The sequence below is a fragment of the Amyelois transitella genome, chromosome 17 (assembly GCF_032362555.1).
Source record: "Amyelois transitella isolate CPQ chromosome 17, ilAmyTran1.1, whole genome shotgun sequence".
NCBI classification, from domain to species: domain Eukaryota; kingdom Metazoa; phylum Arthropoda; class Insecta; order Lepidoptera; family Pyralidae; genus Amyelois; species Amyelois transitella.
This window is the reverse complement of record NC_083520.1, coordinates 4,161,426-4,183,839: the sequence shown is the minus strand read 5'-3', so window position 1 is coordinate 4,183,839 and position 22,414 is coordinate 4,161,426. Positions and strand designations below refer to the sequence as shown.

Below are 22,414 nucleotides of genomic sequence, written 5' to 3'. Positions count from 1 at the left end.
GGCTCCAAGGGCTCTGGGTGATGCGAAGCTGGGCGTTGTAGACGAGCGGTTCAGACGCAGCGTGTGTCGGTGAAGTGACGCATAGGTGAAATAACCCGTCAGTCAAATGCTTCGTTGACAATATGGGGGGTTGGAAATGGGTTTTGTTAAATAGACTTTCTATAAACAATCCGACTCCCTTTTTTATTCTAGGATGCCTTCAATGGTAGCGTAGATTACAAAGACTCAAATGCGACTAATAATATTTTTAATTGCAATCAAATTAATTCATACATAATCTTAGTATCAATAAATATAAGTAACAATATTACACAAACCAAGAGTTGTTTATTTGTTATTATGAAACACAATGTAGTAAATTAAACTTAAATCAAATATTTAAGCTTACTTTTACTCTTCACGGTGAAACCACATTTTATAATGTTATCTACTGATAAAATTTAGGTGTAATTCCTATCTTTGAAGATTTCATAAACTGGAGTTAAATATTGACCAGATGCACCTAAGATACATACAAATTAGTAGACGTTCTTTTGTTCATAAATATTTTTGTTACCGATTTTTCCATGAATGAGTTTTACACTATTTTAAGTAAGTATGACTTTTTTATCTTCATTATAAATTAGGTATTTTGTTACTTTTTTACACTCACTGATTGAGTAATGACAGAGAAAGTAAAGCAAAATAAAAAACAGCTAGTTTGTTCAGTTTATTGTGAGCCTATTTGGCGCGATCACAATTTTCATGCATCGTGGTTTCGTAGCTGCATTACTACGACGCGGCGTATCAATGATTATAATTATATAGAATGGTAATTTATGATTACTATATTATTATAATATTAGACGAAAGTAATAAAGTTATTTTCAAGTTTTGACACATCCTCAAAGATGGCTGCAACTTTCCTTAGCAAAAATATTTATTTTAAGCTTAGTTGCTGCATGTTCTAAGTATTATTAGGAAGACAGAGCCAACAGTCTGAAAATCCACGTTCAACTGTATGGCTTAATGGTAGAATTGAGATTTAAATAATTACAGGTTGCTAGCCTATCAAGAAGAATCCCAAATTTGTTAGCCTATCCCTTAGTTGCCTTTGACGACATCCATGAGAAAGAGATAGAGTGATCCTATTCTTATGTGGCGAAAACCACACAGCACTAATAGTAATAAACTTTTCAATAACAATATTACTTACGCTCATTTTCACTCATTCATGCATTAGTTTATATTGATTTATTTTTAAATTGCACAAGTAAATTAACAAAGAAGTTAGACATACAGCAAATACACCAATCTCCTCTACTCAAACTATACAAGTAGTCTCTCTTCTACAGTTTCTTTTTTCTATTCTATGATTGACCCGAAAATGAGGTTACGAAAGACGTCGCCCTGGGAAGCGCACAGAACATTATTATAAGAATATATTTTCTTAGCTTTTGAATTGTATTTTTATGTATCTGTACTAGTATAAACATTGTTTATTTCAGTTGAATCAGAAATTATGAAGAATTGCGAATTTCTTATTTTAGTTTTGGCTTTATACCTACCAGTAATTCGTATGCTCAAATTCAATGAGTTCTTTTTTAAATAACTTATTGCTTACCTTATTGCTACGTGCATTATCTAACAGTTTCTCAACCTTTAGGATGGAAATTAAGTTCTGTTCTGAAAAGCGTGGTCGGGTCGTGTTACAGCGTGATTCCCTGAATTCTGGTCTTCTCTCCTCGCCGACCTTGAAAAACTATTGGCAATGGTAGGATTGCCCATTGTTGTATTCCATTACAGTAGGTAAATAACACAAGTGCCGTGTGGTTCCCGACACCAATACAAAAAAGAATAGGACTACTCCATCTCTTTCCCATGGATGTCGTAAAAGGCGACTAAAGGATAGGCTTACAAACTTGGGATTCTTTTTTAAGCGTTGGGTTAGCAACCTACCTATTTGAATCTCAATTATATAATTAAGCCAAATAGCTGAACGTGGCCATTCAGTCTTTTCAAGACTGTTGGCTCTATCTACCCCGCAAGGGATATAGTCGTGACTATATGTATGTATGTAATCAAAATACGAGTAATCTTTCTTCCAATAATGTTATTTCCATAAACTAGCCTCCGATTTCTTTTAATCAGTTTCGAGTTATTGCGCTTTTGCCGACAATTTTTTTCAAAAGAGGCTCATGTTAGGCTGTCTCTTATTAATAAAAATAAATTTATGTTCTGTCGTCTGTGACCGAAACATTTTATATTATGTACCTACATGATGTAAGACGCCTGAACAAAAGTTGTTCAGCTTAAATAGAATTTTGCTATGAGATATGAAAATCAGAGATCTGGAACACCTGATGCAGCATCGTGATAGTCCGGCTACACTAAAGGAAATAAAGAAATTACGCCTTAACAAATATCGTTCAACTATGTGATCGAAATCGTGGGCACCAAATAGTTCTTATAACGTATTGGAGACTTCCTACTACGACACGATATCTCCAATCCGAATATTTTCTCTCGTGGTTAGAAATAGACCACAGTTGCTCATGACAAAAATACACGATTCGGGCGACACCATTTTAGTTTTAGACAAATGATTCTTATAATAAGGAATTTGTATCATCCAATTTATTATCTGGGAATGACGAAATTTAAAAATCAGATAAGTACTTACGAAAAAGTTATAGTCTGCGTTCTTACCGTTGATCTGATTTTGATGAAATTTCTATAATGTTTCCTGGAAAGGAAAAGCGCACGTGGGAAATGCTGAGATGAGTAGATATAAGTACCTACCTACTATGATTAATTGCCTATACATCAATTTATATGACTAAACGTGAGGAAACCTTCAGGCAACTGGATTTGTAACCATGATCTAATGTGGGTTACGTTCTCTGCAAAGGTTACGTAGATCAGATGGGAGCCGCTTCGTGTAATATATTCGATTCTAATTTTATAAAATGTAAAACAGTGTTTGTCTTCATGAACTTTTTAAACATGTAGTGTGGAGTACGAAAGAAATAGGGTACCTTAGGCGCGGGTGAAGACGAACCAAAAGTTAGTACAAAATATGCTAGTTACTAAGTAATGTATAATAGGACAACACCACAATATTTTTCTCTGTATGTTGTGGGAAGCGATTAAAGGACACTAGCAATTTGTATTTCAAAACTTTCTAAAGTGCATCAGTTAGTTAGGCTGTTGTTCTTAAGTTGGTATATATATTTCGTATGGTATACCAAATTTAATCTTCATATTAGAGTAAAAAATTAGGAGTCATTACTTTTGTTGTTTCAAGAATAGCGCCTGAATATTATTATAGCAATTCCGAGGTACCGCATTTCACTTCGTGGCTTGTATTTACGACAATGAGTTTTAAACGTTTGAACATTGACGTTTGGAATGTACCTACTTACTTAATTATCATTCCTCTCAAGCAATTATGATTTTTCTTCAATCGTTAAAGGATTCACATCACCGTATGTAAAGGTCTAATACCTTTATTGACTCCCTACAAAATATCTTTACTTTTGCTTTACATACATACATATTGTCACGTCTATATCCCTTGCGGGGTAGACAGAGCCAACAGTCTTGAAACGACTGAATGGCCAAGTTCAGCTATTTGGCTTAATGATAGAATTGAGATTCAAATAGTGACAGGTTGCTAGCCCATCGCCTAAAAAAAGCATCCCAAGTTTGTAAGCCTATCCCTTAGTCGCCTTTTACGACATTCATGGGAAAGAGATGGAGTGGTCCTATTCTTTTTTTTGTATTGGTGCCGGGAGCTACACGGATGACTTTGCTTTACTCACCGTCGATTCTAAGAGCGGGCTGACACTGGCTGGCTGCACGTTACACCCCTAGTTAGCCTGTTAGCCATGCCATCGGTGAAAATAAATGATTGCCCGAAACTGTTAAAAAACGCGAAAGCAGCGAACTCTTCCCATGATTCGGCTTGTACGAGTATAATCCTTCGCGGACAATAGCTGTTCTGGTGAACTCGTAAAGAGAAATGTTAAAGGCGTTAAGTGGTCGGACCAATTGGTGATCTCCCGGATGATTTAGTGCCTTCATACATATAAACATACAATCACGTCTACGAGCTGACATTCTTGAAAAGACTGTAAGGCCACGTTCAGCCTATGGCTTCATATTGTAATTGAGATTCAAATAGTGACAGGTTGCTAACCTTAAATAATCCCAAGTTTATCAGCCAACCTCTCGATTGACTTTTGCAATACTATTTTTTTTTCTACTTGACCAGCGTGGAAAGTCTAAACTAATGAAGCTTGGATTATTATTATTGAACTAAGTAAAAGATCTCATTTTCTTTCGAAAAACAAACGTACGAGGAAATGCGATCTTTTACCTTTTATTCACTGGAAAATGGACTGGACACGGAGTGGTCGAAAATGTTATTAAATTTTATCTATTAAATAACTTGATAAATCATATCCTTATATGTCAGTTTTAACCCAAAAGGATATAGTTAAAAACAATGTATAAAATGTTGTTGCTATTAACTTTGCATGGTTAACGGATGGGGAAATTTTGATATAAGCACCAAAGTACCAGTAGTAGAAAATCGCTTTATTACCTATAGATGAGACATTTGCAATTAATACACAATACACCGTTATCACTTATTTGTTCATCAATTCAGTTTTTAATTATGTTACGCCCTACATTCTTAAGTACTTTACGACAAAGTACATTTCGTAAGTAGTGGCGTTATTATTACGAAGAATGTAATTGTGGCACCAGATAGTAAATGAGAGAGGCAACTTTTATTGCATCTATCTCCTTCACACTCGCTGCAGCTGGCTAGCTTCATGGCACCAGGGTGGTTGTCATATGCGTTTTTTATTTCAGCGCATGTGCTACGTACTGAAGCGCAACCCCTTATGTACCATTCGTTGCCTGAAAAAGTTAACAAGTTATAAAGTATCAGACATACATGACATACTCGTATTATCACGTCTAGGGGGGTATACAGAGCCAACAGTCTTGAAAAGACTGAAAGGCCACGTTCAGCTATATGACTTAATAATGGAATTGAGATTTCAATAGTGTCAGGTTGCTAGCCGATTTGTTAGAGGCGATGCGCCTCGAATAACATTTACAATCAATCTTTAAAATGCACGAATGCTCTTTCTATCTTTTGTTTAGCGTATTTCTAGTATGCTATTTGTCATAGCATTCCCAGTTCGAAGTAAAAACTGTCACTATAAAATTAAATGACCTTAGTTTAAGCAGTCCACTAAGATCAGCTATAGTGACTGTTTATTCACCTCCCTTACTAACCTTCCTTGGGAATTCTGTACTAAGAGATTCTATTTCGTAATTCTATTAGAGTTTACAATAAAACTTCAATAAAACTAAACGTTTACAAATATAAAAGCACCTAAGTTAAGTAAGAATTGCTTTAAATTACTTTTTACATTAAATTTTCAGATTCAATCAAACACACATACAAAATTAAAGTAGAAGTTTTCACTCTCATACTTTTCCACATAGATGTCACATTTACTCTGTTTAGAAGTGTACGAGCACTTCTTGATGGGAGTCTGTCTCACTGGTGCAGATGTAACATTCGACTTAAATACCTACTCGGAGCCCCCTCTTTTAGAGTAAATCAAATACACCTACAAAATGAAAGTAAAAGTACTCACTCTCATACTTTTCCACATAGGTGACACATTTACTCTGTTTGGTAAAGTCGTTGGTGTGCGGGCACTTCTTGGTGGGAGTGTCTGCTGTCACTCTGGTGCATCCGATGCAGGTGTAACACTCGACTTGGGAGTCGGAGCCCCCCCTTAGCCCGGCGTACATGTTCGGCACTTGCACGTCGACTACAGCCTTCGCGTTTGATCCAAATGACACGTCATCGTGTTTTGCTGAAGGGCTCGGACTTTCTGTAGAAGTTAAGATGTTTAAAAAAGTAAAAACGTCACAGATTAAGCAAAGTATGTTAAGCAAAGTGGAGTGCAAACTAATTTGTGATATTATAAAACTTCAATTATAAGAATTCAAGTTTCGCCTCCAAGGTTTTTTTTTTATTGATAACAAGACCAAAACTATAACTTTTAAGTTATACCATAATCTAGTTATGAAACCGTAATCTGTTGAGCGCACTTTTGCCTAAATTCCCCGATTTGTCGAACGAACGAGCTTGAATGAATATAATCAAATGTTGATCAAGCAAAAGAAGTATGTAGTGTAGATATCGTGCCATCTGTTCCTGCCCACTCCTGCGGGAAACAGACGTAATCTTATGTATACCGAACATACCTGTTGCCACCAATAAGACTGTAGATAATATTAACGAGACATAGAGAAACGCTCTCATTTTGTCCCTTGTGTAACCCAACAATAGGGCTTCAGACGTGGTCTTATTGTTTTTATACCAGGCACAGTTTATCGAAAAATTCCATACGCTTTAGTGAGCCTGAAGATTGGTATAACTGAAACAATGGAATATAGTTTTCTTGTTATTATTTTGTTTGAAGTAATTTCACTTTGTAAGTCTAGTTTGTTTACGTGACCAAATCTATGTAAATAAAACTTCTTTTATTAAGTGACTGACTGACTGACAAACAAAGCACAGCCCAAACCGCTGGGTCTTTGAAATTTTGCATGTAATTTATTTCTAAAGTGGCCGAAGGGATATTGGTTAATTATGTGATCTAGAAGTGCACTATAAGAGAGGATTTCCTGAAATTCCTATAGGAAAGGCAATAAACAATGGACAGAACTGGGTGAATTCTTTATTATTTTTCTATATACAAAAACAAATAATCACCAGGTCACATTTAGCTATTTGTAAGTTCAGTAATAAACAGTAGGTTCGTGCCATTATTGTGTCAGATTAGCGATAAATTTAGCATTTGCAGATGTATATTAAAAGAAAAGCTCCAATAAATAACCCTGAAGAACTCTTAAATTAACAGATTTGTTTACGCCGTAGTTATTACTTCACTATTGCGTTTCTATAATCTGTTAAGGTCATTACTTTATTCTGATAATTTACTTCGAAACACATATAAAACTGTTGAAAATCATGAAAGAAGAAGCAGAAATCGTCGCAAGTGGAAATGTAGTGTATGTAAGTAGTAGTATGTAGTCTCTGCCTACCCCTCCGGGAAAAAGGCGTGATTTTGTATGTATGTACAAATATATGTATATTATTATGTCTTACGGGTTAGGTGGAGCCAGGACTCTAGAAAAGACTGAAAGGCCACATTCAGCTGAATAAAATTAGCTATGAGTATCTCTGCTATACTTTATTTTCATACACAGTAAACAACTTTTCAGCCAGCCTAAACCGTACTTGTTATTGATTGATTGATAAGCCAGTAGATGGATTAGATAGTGAAACAAATAGTTTCTTAATTTATATATTTTGGTGTTTTTGATTTTAGCAGAATGTATAGAATTTTTTTCCAAAATCAGTTAGGTCTCCTGCAAAGGTTTCAGGGGTCAGATGAGAGTCACTTTGGTAAAAATTGAATAAAATCTAATTCAAAACCATGGTCAAAGTGACGGGTTCGCGACCTTCTTCAGACAGGTAACCACACAAATCCATGATGATGAAGAAGAATAAGGGTTTTATACAAAATTATTATTGTTTGACAAATGCCGTGTGGTTTCCGACACTTTAGACTAGAATCACTAGGTACATATCTTTTCCATGGATGTCGTAAAAGGGGACTAAGGGATAGACTTATAAACTTGGGATTCCTCGTATAGGCGATGGCAACCTGTCACTATTTGAATCTCAATTCAACCATAAAGCGATACAGCTGAATCTTTCAGTCTTTTTAAGACTGTTGGCTCTGTCTACCCCGTATGGGACATAGACGTGACTTTATGTATGTATGTAATAGCGGTAATCCTATATTTCTTTATAGTATAGTGCGCGGCAATGCTACCGTAATTATAGGAACTTTCCTTTGGCTAGGATGTGAGATCCAGACATAGCTATTTTTTAGAAATTAGTAAAGGGAAAGAAGCGTGATATGACTTATAATATATATATATATATATGTAGTCATGTCATTTCAAAAAACGTTATTCAAAACAATACCTTATAATATTAGCGTGACCTTATAATATAAAAAGCATTTATTTCTCACGTTTAAATTAATAACATTCGATAAAATAATACGATTTGAATATCATGACTAGTATAGAACTAGTAGGTAGGTAAGTATATAAAGGTTGACTGATAGATAATTGTGGTAACCTTGCCTCTCAGTCGATACTACATAGGGTTAGTCATGTTTTTACTCGAAGCAACTCCCGTCAGAACTCCGCAAACTCTGCTGTGATACCTCACACGAATTAAAATTTTAGTTTAATAACTTAAAATACATATATACGTATAGTCACGTCTATATCCCTTGCGGTGTAGACATAGCCAGCAGTCTTAAAAAGACAGAAAGGCCACGTGTAGCTGTTTGTTCGAATTGGGACAGGTTGCTTGCCCATTGCCTAAAAAAAGAATCGCAAGTTTATAAGCCTATCCCTTAGTCGCCTTTTACGACATCCATGAGAAAGAAATGGAGTGGTCCTATTCTATTTTGTTTTTGTGCCGGGAAGGACACGGCATTATACATATATATATGTATATAAAGTTTGATCCTACCTGCTTTTACTGGTAGGTATTCTCATTTTTTTTCCTCACCCTAAGTCATAACTTAATATACCTACTTAGGTACCTAATCTGTGATCAAACTAATCTTTCAACAGACGTGTTAGCTGATAAAAGTTCACTAAGCCAGGCTTTATCGCGAATATTTTTACGATTTAATGACAAAAGATAGCCAAAATGTAGGTAATGATTGTTTAATCATTTATTTACAGTATTTTTGGACATCGGAAGGATTTTTTAATCTTTTTGGGCGTTACTTTATCTTGTACAGTCACAAGCATTAATATGGTCGAACTATTCAAATTGGTTCTTTTACGCTGTTCTGGTTTTGAAAAAAAAAAACCGAACCTAAACATATACTACTCGTATATTGGCTCTGTCTAAGCGGTATGTGATAAAGTCTTGTGTATTATTATGTTTCTCGTTGGATACTTTCTAAATAATTCCCATTGCAATCTCAGCCGTTGGTTTTAAAACTCGGGATTCGCCTTGAGGCTGCTCTTATTTTACATGTAAGAGATAATTTTCATGTGACATGATTTGCTAAAACCAACGATCTGAATTTTTTGATACAGAACTTGTTTTTAATTTTCTTCTTTAGTCGCTTTCTACAATATTTAGAGGAAGTAGTACTTAGTAAGTCACATAACCGCAAAACCTGAATGATGCTTTTTTATTTTTTGGCATTATTTTAATTTTAGATAGTTTTCTTACGATAACAAATTAATTTTCATTTATGGAACTTAATATGGATCAATAGACCGAGATGGATGATATGATTTATTGATATTTCTTTCAGGAAAATAATTAAAGTCATCAGTAAAAAAAAAAACTTTATTTTGTTCTACTACCCCAACAATAAAATTAAATCATTTACATGTCATAGTAGTGGTAATATTTACCACTTATTAATTATACTGATTATCACGTAGGTACATTTGGCATCTTATGTGAGGAAGCCCTTCGACTAAGATCCAAACACAGCCATATATATGTAATTCTATAAATATATACATAGTATTATTATATACATTCATATACTGAAGTACTATAACAGAATATGCTATTCGTTACCAGTATTTAAAATTTCCGTAATAATAATTAGAAAGCAAAAGATGTTAGGAACTGATTATTCAAATATAAACTACTATAAAACGTTATATTGCAAGATCATAATTTATATTTATTAAATCTATGATTTACTACATTCCTTCTAATCACAGATATTTGTTTCTATCCAAAGGTTAAAATTTATACTTTTCCACCAATTACTGTACTCTTACTATCACATAATTTTATCACCTATAACGGATATAGGTAATGCCTAAATATAACATACAATATTAAACAAAAGTTTAATTAAAATATAATCATTTGTAATCAAACCGTGCTTAGATTAGATATCTTTAATATTGATCATTGAGTAACAATAAAAATACAGTTTTCCGCCAATTTTATCGATTAATCAGGCAACGTTATTTTTATTGCATTTTATTACTGAAAGCAATCAATAAGCACTGTATTTATATCATAAATATTTCAGCATATACATATTTGATTTTACTTACATGTTATTAAGGTAAACCTTAGAAGGTATGAAGTAAATAAATATGTTCTAAAAATATGAAGCAGGCTCTGTATTCGTCACTCGTAGTTATGATTGATACGGATTTGTTAACTGTTCAAACTTTGTTACATCGTCTGCGTAGATTCCTTAGTAATCTCATGATATACTCGTACAAGTTTATAGCTTGGTCATTGGAAGGAAGGAAGGATTCAATTAAAAAGTTCACACAAAAACAATCAATATAACAGGCCCAAAATACTTTGATACATCGCTTCGCTTCCATAATGACTTTTGTTAGTTTAGTTATTCGTTGACACAAAAACAAATTAACTTCAAATAACAACACTTATAAATAATTTACAATCTAACTAAGGTAATCTCTGAGACCATATTATTGAAGCTAATTGTGATTTAACTTAAATGTACTATTAAACTGACAAACATAATAAGGAAGCCTACTGCAGCTCTTGCTGAAGAATTGCAAAGTTCTCCTTCACACACCCTGCAGTTTTCGATCTGGGCATTAGGATTACCTATAGCTTCATTGCAACGGGTCTCAGCATTATCGTCGGCGTATGCGCAGCCACGGATCACGTCAGACTCACCATTGACTGTGAAATAATAATGTTAGTTAATTTTACTGCAATTATTAGCTTTTCATGCTTGTGTGTCTGGTGTTCATGAAAGTCAGTCAAGAATTTTTTTAACGAATTTGGGATTGGGATTTTTATTTTCTGCTGTGTTTTAGCATCCTGTTTTAGTCCCTTAGTTGTTTAGCATACTATTTGAATCTCAATTCCACCATTTAGGCATCTAGCTAAATTTCTTGTGGCTTTCAGGCTTTCAGTCTTTTCAAGACTGTAGTAAGGAATAAAGACGTGATGTATGTATGTATAAGTATTATCACCTTTCCAATGATAAACATTAAGAATACTTTCAAGAAAAATCAAGACATCTTACCTTCAAAATACGTTACAAAACAGCGCGGTTCAATTTCATCACCCGCATTTCTTTTTGATCTTCTATAGTTTATTACTTCGTAAAATGGATTCACATTAGATGGTCCTGGATTAACAGAATTTTCAATAGTAGAGGCGTCACTCGTAGATACTTCAGTGGTAGATGTTTCAGTAGTAGATGTTTCAGTAGTAGATTCTTCAGTGGTAGAACCATCAATGGTGGAAGCATCAGTAGTAGAACTATCAGTGGTATAACCATCAGTGGTAGAACCATCAGTGGTAGAACCATCAGTGGTAGAACCATCAGTGGTAGAACCATCAGTGGTAGAACCATCAGTGGTGGAACCATCAGTGGTAGAACCATCAGTGGTAGAACCATCAGTGGTAGAACCATCAGTGGTAGAACCATCAGTGGTGGAACCATCAGTGGTAGAACCATCAGTGGTAGAACCATCAGTGGTAGAACTATCAGTAGTAGAACCATTAGTGGTAGAAGAATCCGTAGTAGATGCTTCAGTAGTAACTTCCTCAGTGACAGGCCCTTCAGTTGATGGAGAATCTGTTATGGGTTCATCTGTAGTTGTGGGTTCCTCAGTCGGGGGGACTGTAGGCGGGGTACGTGGTGGACAAGTTCGAGCATGATCTTCTGTTAAGTCTCCGCTTTGACATCCACGACAAACGTAACATCTTACCGCGTCGGCTGCAAAGAATGATAATTGAATTTGAAATTTATTTGTTCGAATTGATCTCAATTGTAATTAAAATGTCGTCAAGATAAATGTTGCTGGATTGTTCAATATTCTTCGGTGGGGCCATGTAGGTAGCGGTAGGGTTTCTGACTTGGAAACACATGGTCTCGCATCATGGTGAAAAAATAATAATATGTATCAAATATAGTTAGTATCGTTTATTTAGTACCTCATTACAAAAATTTTAAAATAATTTTGAGTCCAGCACTACCTTTGTAATTTATCTGTACATATTTCTTTATGCCCTAATCATAACTTTTAAGTAATTTTTCATAGCAAATCTGTCGTGTATAGTTGTGTCACTGACTCCCGTTTTGTTACACACTGATATGAGTTTTAGTTAAAATAAGACTTCATTGCCGATCTATTAGCCACTAGTAATCTTGCTTCCACTGCGTAAAATTCACGTACTAATTACTACTAATTTATCAAAAAACTTCCATTTTAAGTTTTTACTAAAATCTATGATATGAATAAAAGATATTTTTACCTATGGCTATGCAACTCTAAAAAGAGATGTAATAACAAAATATTCATATCTAAATATAAATAATGTACAAAAGGGAACACTGACTAACTGATTGACTGACATATAAACGCACAATTGATGCCGCTGGGTCTAGTCTAGAGATTTGAAATTGGTCATGGAGGTTTTTTATGTAGTCCAGGGGAGCACTAAGTGGGTATTTCCCGAAATTCCTTAGTTAACGGGAGTTAACGGACTTGTTTATTTTAAGCGGGCGGAGTGATGCGTGTCCCCTAGCAGTTTTATAAATCACTTCAGAAAAATAATTAACTTTTCAAGTATGGAAAGTACTTTGACCTGCGGTAAATTTATCTTTATGACTTATATATTTCTCTTATATACAAACAAAACAAAGAGAAATGTATGGTGTGGTTCCCACGGCATATATTTCTCTTCTTTAACTTTTTCTATTATTGTTATAATACACTGTTCATGGTATGTATTCATTGTTTTTTTAACTGAATGAGTAGTGGGAGAAGTTTATTTTCTTTTAAACTGTTAATTCATAAGATAGGATTGAAAAAAAATACTGCTGGTCATTCAAACATATAAAAACAATATTCAGTTTTTTTATATTGTAGAAGTCTACTTTATTTTTTTAATAAGTTGTGAAAAATAGTTATACGATACTTAAATAAAAAAAAATGAAAAAAAAATCAATCGCAATTTGTTATTTTGAACTTACAAACATATATTCGTTTGGTAAAAAATGGTTTGAATAAATTAGTATTGAGACGTGGGATAGTTTCAATATTAACCTTAAAGCGTATAAAACATGCACAAAAAATTATTTTTTGCGCATTTTTTTGACAATTTAATATAATCATCTAAATAACTTACAATTATGTTTACTGATGACTGCTAAGACAGTAACTGTCCAGAAAACGTACTTAATTTTAACACTGAACATTTTTTTTCTAGTGGGCACTAATTGGATTTCAACCACGCGTGATATCACGAGCACCAATGCAGCTAAAGAGTTTGATAGTAATTTTATATTACACCATTATCTCAACAAAATTGTGATAAAGGGATAGATAGATGCAAGCCTCCACGTCACCTAATCGTAGGCTATATAACGTATGTATCGGATATTTATAATATTAGTTACTTTATAGGATGTTGAATTAAGTTGTAATCTAAAGAACATATATGTTAATAATTTGATAATGATTTTAATTAAATTTTGTTTTTAATATGTAATGCTTACTGAGAAATCGATTTAACACAGTTTATCTTTCCGTATAAAAGCAAAGACGATAGGTTGATAAGAGCCTAGTTGCGCTAATAATCTTTGGGAAACTACCCATAAGCTGAGAGCTTACATCATCTAGTAAAATTAAATCATTTGAGCTAACTGACAGGTAAAGTACCAATGTGGCAAAATTAAACACTATTATCAGCGTAATAAAACACTATTTTGGCTATTTCCTTATCTCAGAAAGAAAGACCTTATTTCCGCAAAGATTCTTTTCATTTCATCCCTCAGTTATATGTACTTAGTAATTCTTTATTTTGAAATCACACCGCTCATTTTTATATTAGTTCATTGAATACATGTATCTTGTAAAAACTTTAAATCCGAATAAAATAACTGTAACATATGGACGAACATCAAGGGCTCTTTTTTGTCATTCGACCACATAATCTTAAGAATGAAAACTGTCGTAATTTTTAAGGTACTATGGCAACAAGAATTTCCCATTTGGTAGAACGTTGTATTTCGGTTTCCTATAGTTTCATTTCTAGAGTCATGTTTGGTTAGTGCACATTTATTTTAAAAACCGTCTTTTTTTGCACTGTTACTACTACCTGTAGCTGTTAAGCTGTTATGTATGCTTTGTTCAAAAAGTCGTGAGTTGGCACGCAGACAGAACAGAGTTTGTCTGTTGGTAAGTATGTAGATATTTAACGGCAATGCCGGTAATCGAAGACTTCCTATTGCTTTAAATAGGTACCAGTACCATGAAGTATATTATAACTGAAATAAAAAAAATATTAACATAAAAAATCTGAAAATGCAATGTCATTCATTAAAAGTTTTAGTAAACAAAATATACCGTTGGTAAAGAAAATAATGTTCTCTTTTTATTTATCGGCAATATTATATTTCATTGGCAATTTTGTAATGAAAATTCGCTTAAGGTTTCGCTGTCCATCATGGCCAACTGTTTTTTTTTTGCCAAATGATACAAAATGAACCAGCGGACCAGGGGCTTCACTTCGAAAGTACCAAGTGTATTAATTTATTTTTTTTTTTTTTAGTAAGAGAATCATTTTATTTGTTTATAAATATTACATACAATTGTTTATAATTAAACAGAAAAGTACTAATAATAAATATACCTAATTAAATAATTTAAACTAATATTAATTATTTTATAATAATAATAATAAAAAAAAAAAAAAAAAAAAAAAAAAAAAAAAAAACTATTCTAAATTACAAGCTAAATACATTATTAATTTATGTTATATTAACATTATATATATGTGTATATATTTGTACTCACTTTGGGTCCCACGTCCAGGAAAACTCGGTTTTCCTATATTTTTACCCGAAGTCGTTTCGCCAGTTATTGTTTTTCTTATTTTCGGTGGAGTTTTGTTTTGTAAACTCTTTATTGCTCAAAAAAATATGATGCAATATAGTTCCTGGAATTACTTAATTAATCAATTCATTTCAGCCGTGTGAATTAATTCATTAATTCTAGTAAAACAAAATTAAAATAGAAATATCCGAACTCAAAAAGGCAGCGCAAATAAAAGCATTGAGGATGCACTATAATAATTACTTATAAATATAATATACATACAAAAATATTTTATACACTAAGTGTAAGATGCATCAGAATACAGTCTTTTGATTTCTGTTTAAAAGAACCAAGGCTTGTATTGCTTTTTTTACAATTTTTTATGTTTTTCTGACCTTTACCGGTCAACCAGGTACTATATTCAGTAATAGAACTGCCTACTGTTATGTTTTTGGCAGATAATGACCGTAGATTAATAAATATTAAACAAAGTTATTTTTTAACTGTAATTTGTTAAAAATTATATTAAATGTTTGTATTTAACAGAATTGAGATTTAAAAAGCGAAAAGCTGCTAGCTCATTGCTTAAAAAAATTTTTTTAGCCTTTTATAACATCCATGGGAAAGAGATGAAGTGGTCCTATTCTTTTTTTGGTGCCGGAAACCACACGGATTTTTTTATGTACCTATATAAGTCTTAGGTGTATATTCCACGTAACGATTAACATTATCTTTCACTATCTATCTGTGCACAGATTGTAAGAATTATTGATAGTTTTATCATAAAATGACAGCAAGTATTTGTTGAAGATATAATTTGATTTTTCGCCGAATAATTGTACATAGAAACGTGTATGCTTATTGATGTATACATTAATCCAAGTCCATATCCCCGGCGAGGAAGACAGAGCAACAGGCTGATAGGCCACGTTAAGCTGTTTAGTTAAGATTCAAATACTGAAGGTTGCTAGTCCATCGCCTAAAAGAAGAAGCCTAAATTTACAAGGCTATCCTTTAGTCGCCTTTAACGATATCCATGGAAAAGAGATGGAGTGGCCCTATCCTTTTTTCTATTGGTGTCGAAAAATTATGTGTGACTTTTGTCTGCCTATACGGAATGGTAAATAATAAAAAAAACTTGAAAGTAAATTGATAAAATAAAAGATTTTCTCCATATTCCCATTTAACAGACCTTGACCTGATTAGTATGTGTAGACCTCATGAATAAATCCTTTGAATTAAAATAAAAACAACATACAAACATATAACCACCTCTTTATTCCTTACGATATAGACAGAGCCAACAGTCTTGGAAAGACTGAATGGTTCAGCTTATGCCAAATGATAAAGTCGAGATTCAAATAGTGACAGGTTGCTAGCCAATCGCCTAAAAGAAGAATTTCAAATGTATTAGCCTAGTCTTTTTACGACATCTATGGAAAAGAGATGGAGTGAGAAAACGAATAAAATGATATAGTTCCTTACTGGCAAAGTAACAAATGTAGAAAATATATTTATTTATTTAAACTTTATTGGCATTGGCATGGCCAAAAATGCAATGTCTCAGCTGGAAAGAATCTGGAAGGATCGCAACATATCTCGGAAGACGAAGATCTCGCTAGTGACCACTTTAGTATTTAGCATCTTTAGCTATGGCTCCGAAACATGGACTATAAAACAAGCAGATCGTAACCGCATTGATGCTTTCGAGATGTGGTGCTGGAGAAAGATGCTCCAGATTCCATGGACTGCATTTCGCACAAACAGGTCTATTCTTCGTGAACTCAACATCCAAACTAGGCTTTCCACCATCTGTTTACGAAGAATCCTGGAATTTTTTGGCCACATAGCCCGCAAAGATGGCGACAATTTGGAACAGCTGATGATCACCGGCAAGGTAGAGGGGAAACGATCAAGGGGACGTAGCCCACTTAGATGGACTGACCAAATACGTTCGACTCTGGATAAGGACCTACATGAGGCGCTCCACACCGCTAAGGACCGGGCAAGGTGGAGAGACGTAGTGCGCTCTAAACTGACTTGTCTCCGGGGAGTTCACGACCCTCAGTAATGAGGTTTACGACGCAAGAAGAAGAAACTTTATTGTACAATCAACGTTGATACGAGTACAACGGGTGGACTTGAGTGTGGGAGAGACAACGTGAGAGTAAAGGCTAGAACGATGAAGAGGAGTAGTTTGAGTTAAGTTATTCGAAGAACGCAGGCCTCGTATCGTGGGCAGAACCTGAATATTTAAAGTCGAATTTGAGGTAGTCAAGAGGCAATTGACTGTTGAGAACGTTATATAGAAGACATTTAAATATTACTCAAAGAGGCATAACCAAAAAAGTGTTATAGCAATTTCCATATACCTAATATTCAAAAATCTATCCAAAGTTGTATTGGTTTGAGTGTAATTCAACAATCACGTGTAGAAAATTTAGGCTGTTTTGTCATATATAGATTAGCTTATATTCGTCTGCAACATATATGTATAATTAGACGTTATCGATTGAGGATTATCAATGGATATCTAATATATTATGTGGTACTTATTTCCGCTAGCAGTTTCGGGAATTCGATAATATCTAACTACTTGATAAAGTAGTTCTAGATAAGCTGTTCTAATCCTTTGCATTTGTATAAATCAGTAGCCTCTATTAGCAGAACTAAAGTTGCTCAACTCAATTTATTCTAAGCACAAGAATTCGCCCGCGGCTTCGTGCGCGTAAATAAAAAACACTCGGTAATTTCCCTCAATGAATAAGTTAGAGTATATAAATACTTTATAAGAATATACTATAAAAAAGAAAGAGCAGGGACTTTAGGCCCGACAAAAATTATACATATATTTTTTTAATTTTCTTTTCTCGGTTTTCTTTTTGAAAAAACCGATGTACTGTTTTACACTGGTCTAAGCCAAGTGTATGGTATATCAGGGAGGTCATTATCTATATTTACTCTTACTTCATTAATGTTATCAGGGTCTTGGTATTTGTTAGGGTGTTTGTGGGCTTGCATATTCGCTCGAAAGGTTCTGTGAATGTCGTGTGAGATTGGAATGTAGGTTTGGGAATGTGATTGATGTACGAGGGATAGTTTGAGAGTCTGTCTGCAAGAACTTTCTAACAATACGGCATGTGTTTAAGATAGCTGCTTTTTGGAGGAGGTTATAGGTGATAGGTTCAAAGTTTAACAATTTCTATATCTTGCGCAATAGACAGATCCAACCGACTAAGCCTTCGAATTGTGTGAGTATTGATGGAGTTACAGGACTCAAGGCCATGTTTATTTGGATAGCATTATGACGGAATTGAGATGAGGGAGAGCTGCCAGGAGCTAAACTCATCGCCTAAAAGTACACTCCCATTTTTATGAGTCTACCTTATTTACATACATACACACTGACATACATATGTATAATAACGTCTTTCTCGTCGGAGAAAATTTCGTTATAGGTGATAGGTTCAAAGTTCTGAGTGATTGATGTAGTTGTTTCGGTATAATTCCAGTTGAAGAGAGAACTATAGGTACCATGGTTACTTTTTGAAGGTGCCAGATTCTACTAATTTCTTCCTTTAATTCAATATATTTGGTTAGTTTTTCTGCTATAGTATTTTGTAGGTTATTATTAAGTTTATCTGTTTGTTCAAGCGTCACGGATCAAAACTGTTCACTCTACAGTTAAAACGAGTACATTACTAAACTAAACTAGAAAATAACACATCACTCGCTTTGGTTACTCGTTCAATACGAGTATATGGACACACAAAAGTTCAACCCCAGATAATGTTTTTAGCTCCAAATCCTCCAATTGCATTATACATGTTCTAGAGAACTTTAGAATAAGGCCACTCTATTTCCCATGGATCTCGTAAAAGGCGACTAAGGGAAAATGCAGTTTCATCTAGTGCAGCTTTTTCATCTGTTATTCAACATGGGTTAGACCTCCCAGCAAAGGTTGCGGAGGTCATACTTCCCGTATGACCTTCTCTAGAGAGTTGAGAAAGTATTAACGCCAGAAAAATTGCACTTTGAACAATGAAGTATAAAAAAATAAATAATAACCACGGACTCGTATACGATTGTCAAAATTCTCAGAAATAGGTTTTCTAATAGGTACAGAACACGATAAGCTAATGACAGGTTTAATTAAAGAGAGCTGATAAGATTAAATGTTCGATAAAGTTAATGTTCCGTACATGGACATGACAACTGAGTGAGAACGATGGGTAGTTATCAGTAGGTTAGTGTTACTAATAGGTATCAATCCTTGTGGCAATCCGCAACCTTTGTAATTCAGACGAATAATAATTATCAAAGAGATCGCAAATAATAATCATGTTTGGTCGGATAGTAATACCATTAAGGACTATATAAAAAAAATCAAATGTTCATCATCTTCAATGTTCTTTTTGCAAACAAACATGGGATTCTTAATATAGCCTTTTCTTCATCCCTTTGCTTCCATTCTATCAAAAGAAATCCAGCTAAAAGTGGAAAAAGGGTTTACGTTGCCAACATGCATGCGATCCGATCATACATTGGTGGTTCCAAAAAGTGGTACAATGTCTCCTAACAATAAGGGTGTAACCGAAAACACACAAAAATAAGGGGGGAAAACATACCAAATGGAAAAAAAATACACACATTTAACAATTTCTATATCTTGCGCAATAGACAGATCCAACCGACTAAGCCTTCGAATTGTGTGAGTATTGATGGAGTTACAGGACTCAAGGCCATGTTTATTTGGATAGCATTATGACGGAATTGAGATGAGGGAGAGCTGCCAGGAGCTAAACTCATCGCCTAAAAGTACACTCCCATTTTTATGAGTCTACCTTATTTACATACATACACACTGACATACATATGTATAATAACGTCTTTCTCGTCGGAGAAAATTTCCATATATTTGTAGATACTCGTATATCATTTTTTCTTCTATAAAATCTTTTTCTAATGTACTAAAGGTCCGGTATGTAGCAAAATACAACTCTTTTGCTACGTATTGATTATTTACAGACGATAATTGTTATCAGCTTTATAACGTGCTATAAATTTCGGAGGGAATTTACCTTTTATTTATCATACGTATTTTCTCAATTAGTCATAGATTAACACAGATAATATTATGTGCATCTTAAATTCTTGCAATATACTATTGAGTAAAAAGAGAAGAACAATTTAAAAAAACTAATAAACTACCGGTTCGATTTCATATGATCCCACAAAAACATTTCATGTTAAATGTTGCCAATACGAGACCATATAGCTCGCACTGTCAAAAAGTAATCAGATCTCGTGTAGAGCCAAATTTCTAACCCCACATGCCCAGCCCTAAATCGATAAGCCCTAATTTTACACTCAAGTTACGGGGAAATACTACAGCCATAGCTCGTACTGCGTAGTTCGTAGCGCGTAGCAGAGTTTTGCCACTATAATCTCGTAGGCGTGCAAACCGTGGACGTAACTGGCGAGTTGGCCGCTCGGAAAGAGTTCAAAAGATTGAATAGATATTTAAGCTCAAGCCCATATGACGAATAGCAAAAAGTCCGTGCGGACGAACTACGCAGTACGAACTATGGCTGTAGTATTTCCCCGTAACAACTTGTCTCAAACAGAAAATTAAGTTTCCCTATTTCAGATTCTACTTTTTTAGCCCCCTCAACTCAACATGATTCCGTAATAAACAGAATCAACGTGCTGTTATTTCTGAGATACAGGGGTGAGGGAGGGAAAGTTGGGAGGGGAGGGGGGTTTTCGGATTTTTTTCGTACACACTGCAGCACTTTTTATACGACGCTATCAAAAGATTTACCTCTCCGAGGCCGCATTCAGACCTCTAGCGCCAAAACTTGCGGAAGTCTCAAACAAACTTTCACCCCCTAGTTTAAGGGGTTGGAGGGTAAAAGTTCCAAGTTTTATAATTTTTTTGTTGTTTGGGTACTAATACTAGCTTAAATACCAAATTTCAGTTTTCTAGGACTTCAGGAAGTACCTTAAGAATTTTGATGATCATCAGTGAGTGAGTGAGTAAGTGAGTGACGAAATCGGGGTATTTTATATGTCAATAATATCTAAAGTATAAGAGCTATGCAATTGAAACTTTAGAGGTTTATTAAGTCTATCACTGAAATCATATTTTGAAAATTTTGTTTATCTGGTATAACCCAAACTCAAGTTATGAAGGTTCAAAAATACGACGAACCACTTCGAGAAAAGGTAGGTAGTGCCCTTGCGCTTCGCTTGGCTCGTATTGGCGGGAGCACTACCGTGCCCCCAGATTTCAGATCAAGAGAGCTATTATTAAACTACTGCCATTTATGAAAGTAAAGCCAAAAGCAGAATTATGCTAAAGTAGAAAATTAGTAAAAAAAAAAGCCTTATGTAAAAGAAAAATAAAAAAAAAACAAGCTAAACTTATCGAGTGATTATTTCAATAAAACATATTTTATCAATAGTTTTTACTAGTAATAATCTTTATTAAAATAGAATATTCTTCCGGCTTGGAATGTCGATAGAAAAAACTTTTGATAAAATCCATCATATCTTTAAATATATTTTACTACTGCCGCTATTATGAATGAATGTTATATGTTGGATTAAATTACAACATTTTATCAGTGGCATTGCTGTGAATTATCTATCTACTTAAAGTCAGTATAAATTCACGACTTTTTCATCAAAGAATTCAAAATACCTACAAGGGTTTACTATAAAGAACAAAACCTTATATTAGGAAAATCTTCATTTTTAAGGTTCTGTGGCCAAATTGCAAAACAGAAGCCTTTGAAGTTCACCCGTATGTCGCAGCCATTTTATTAAGAGATTAGGCTAAAATTAAAGGTGCTTTAATGTACAACTACAAAATGGTGCCGTGTGATTTTGGTAGTACTCCATACATGTAAGTAACTGGAGGATGAAAAGAAATTTCGCGGTATTAAGTCATTATAATGTGGGTAGCATAATGTCTTTCTTTATAAGATAAGGAATAGTATTTTGATTACGCCAATAATATTGTAAACATTTGGGTGTGCATGAAAACTTGCTCTTGACAGACTGGTATTTTACTTCAGGTACTTGGTATTTTATTTATATGTCAGCTAAATGATTTTATTTTACTAGATCAGCTAAGGGGTACTTTCCCGAGGATTATTTGTGAAAAGTTTACAAGTCTTATCTATCGGTATTTTTATACGTTAAGATAAACTGTGTCAAATTTATTTTTTAAGCATTATTAAAAACAAAATATAATCTAATTGTTAAAATAAATATGTAATTTGGCGACATTTGATTTCAATGTGCTATAAAGTAACCAATATTTTGAATATCTGATAGATTTGTTATATAGCCTACGATTAAGTGACGTAGTAATTTGCATCTACTTATTTGCTATCCCTTTATCACATTCTTGTAAAGATAATGGTGTAAT

At 34.0% G+C, this 22,414-nt stretch overlaps 2 protein-coding genes across 3 annotated transcripts; both read right to left on the bottom strand.

Annotated features, from left to right (window-relative positions):
- Nucleotides 1-4,560: 4,560 nt before the first annotated feature.
- Nucleotides 4,561-8,938, bottom strand: LOC106143388 (uncharacterized). Of its 2 annotated transcripts, none has more exons than XM_060948685.1 (4): nucleotides 8,639-8,938; nucleotides 6,283-6,455; nucleotides 5,664-5,906; nucleotides 4,561-4,911 (listed from the first exon to the last, which is right to left on the bottom strand). In XM_060948685.1, the coding sequence occupies exons 2-4, from the start codon at nucleotides 6,338-6,340 to the stop codon at nucleotides 4,691-4,693; spliced, it is 522 nt and encodes a 173-aa protein (XP_060804668.1). In that variant the 5' UTR covers nucleotides 6,341-6,455; nucleotides 8,639-8,938; the 3' UTR covers nucleotides 4,561-4,690. The 2 variants fall into 2 exon arrangements, with proteins under 2 accessions (XP_060804668.1, XP_060804667.1); XM_060948684.1 differs by lacking the exon at nucleotides 8,639-8,938 and adding an exon at nucleotides 7,322-8,585.
- A 526-nt stretch (nucleotides 8,939-9,464) lies between these two features.
- LOC106143387 (sericin 1) lies at nucleotides 9,465-13,475 on the bottom strand. The gene is made up of 3 exons (XM_013345447.2): nucleotides 13,286-13,475; nucleotides 11,172-11,870; nucleotides 9,465-10,822 (listed from the first exon to the last, which is right to left on the bottom strand). The coding sequence occupies exons 1-3, from the start codon at nucleotides 13,353-13,355 to the stop codon at nucleotides 10,623-10,625; spliced, it is 969 nt and encodes a 322-aa protein (XP_013200901.2). The 5' UTR covers nucleotides 13,356-13,475; the 3' UTR covers nucleotides 9,465-10,622.
- Nucleotides 13,476-22,414: the final 8,939 nt, after the last annotated feature.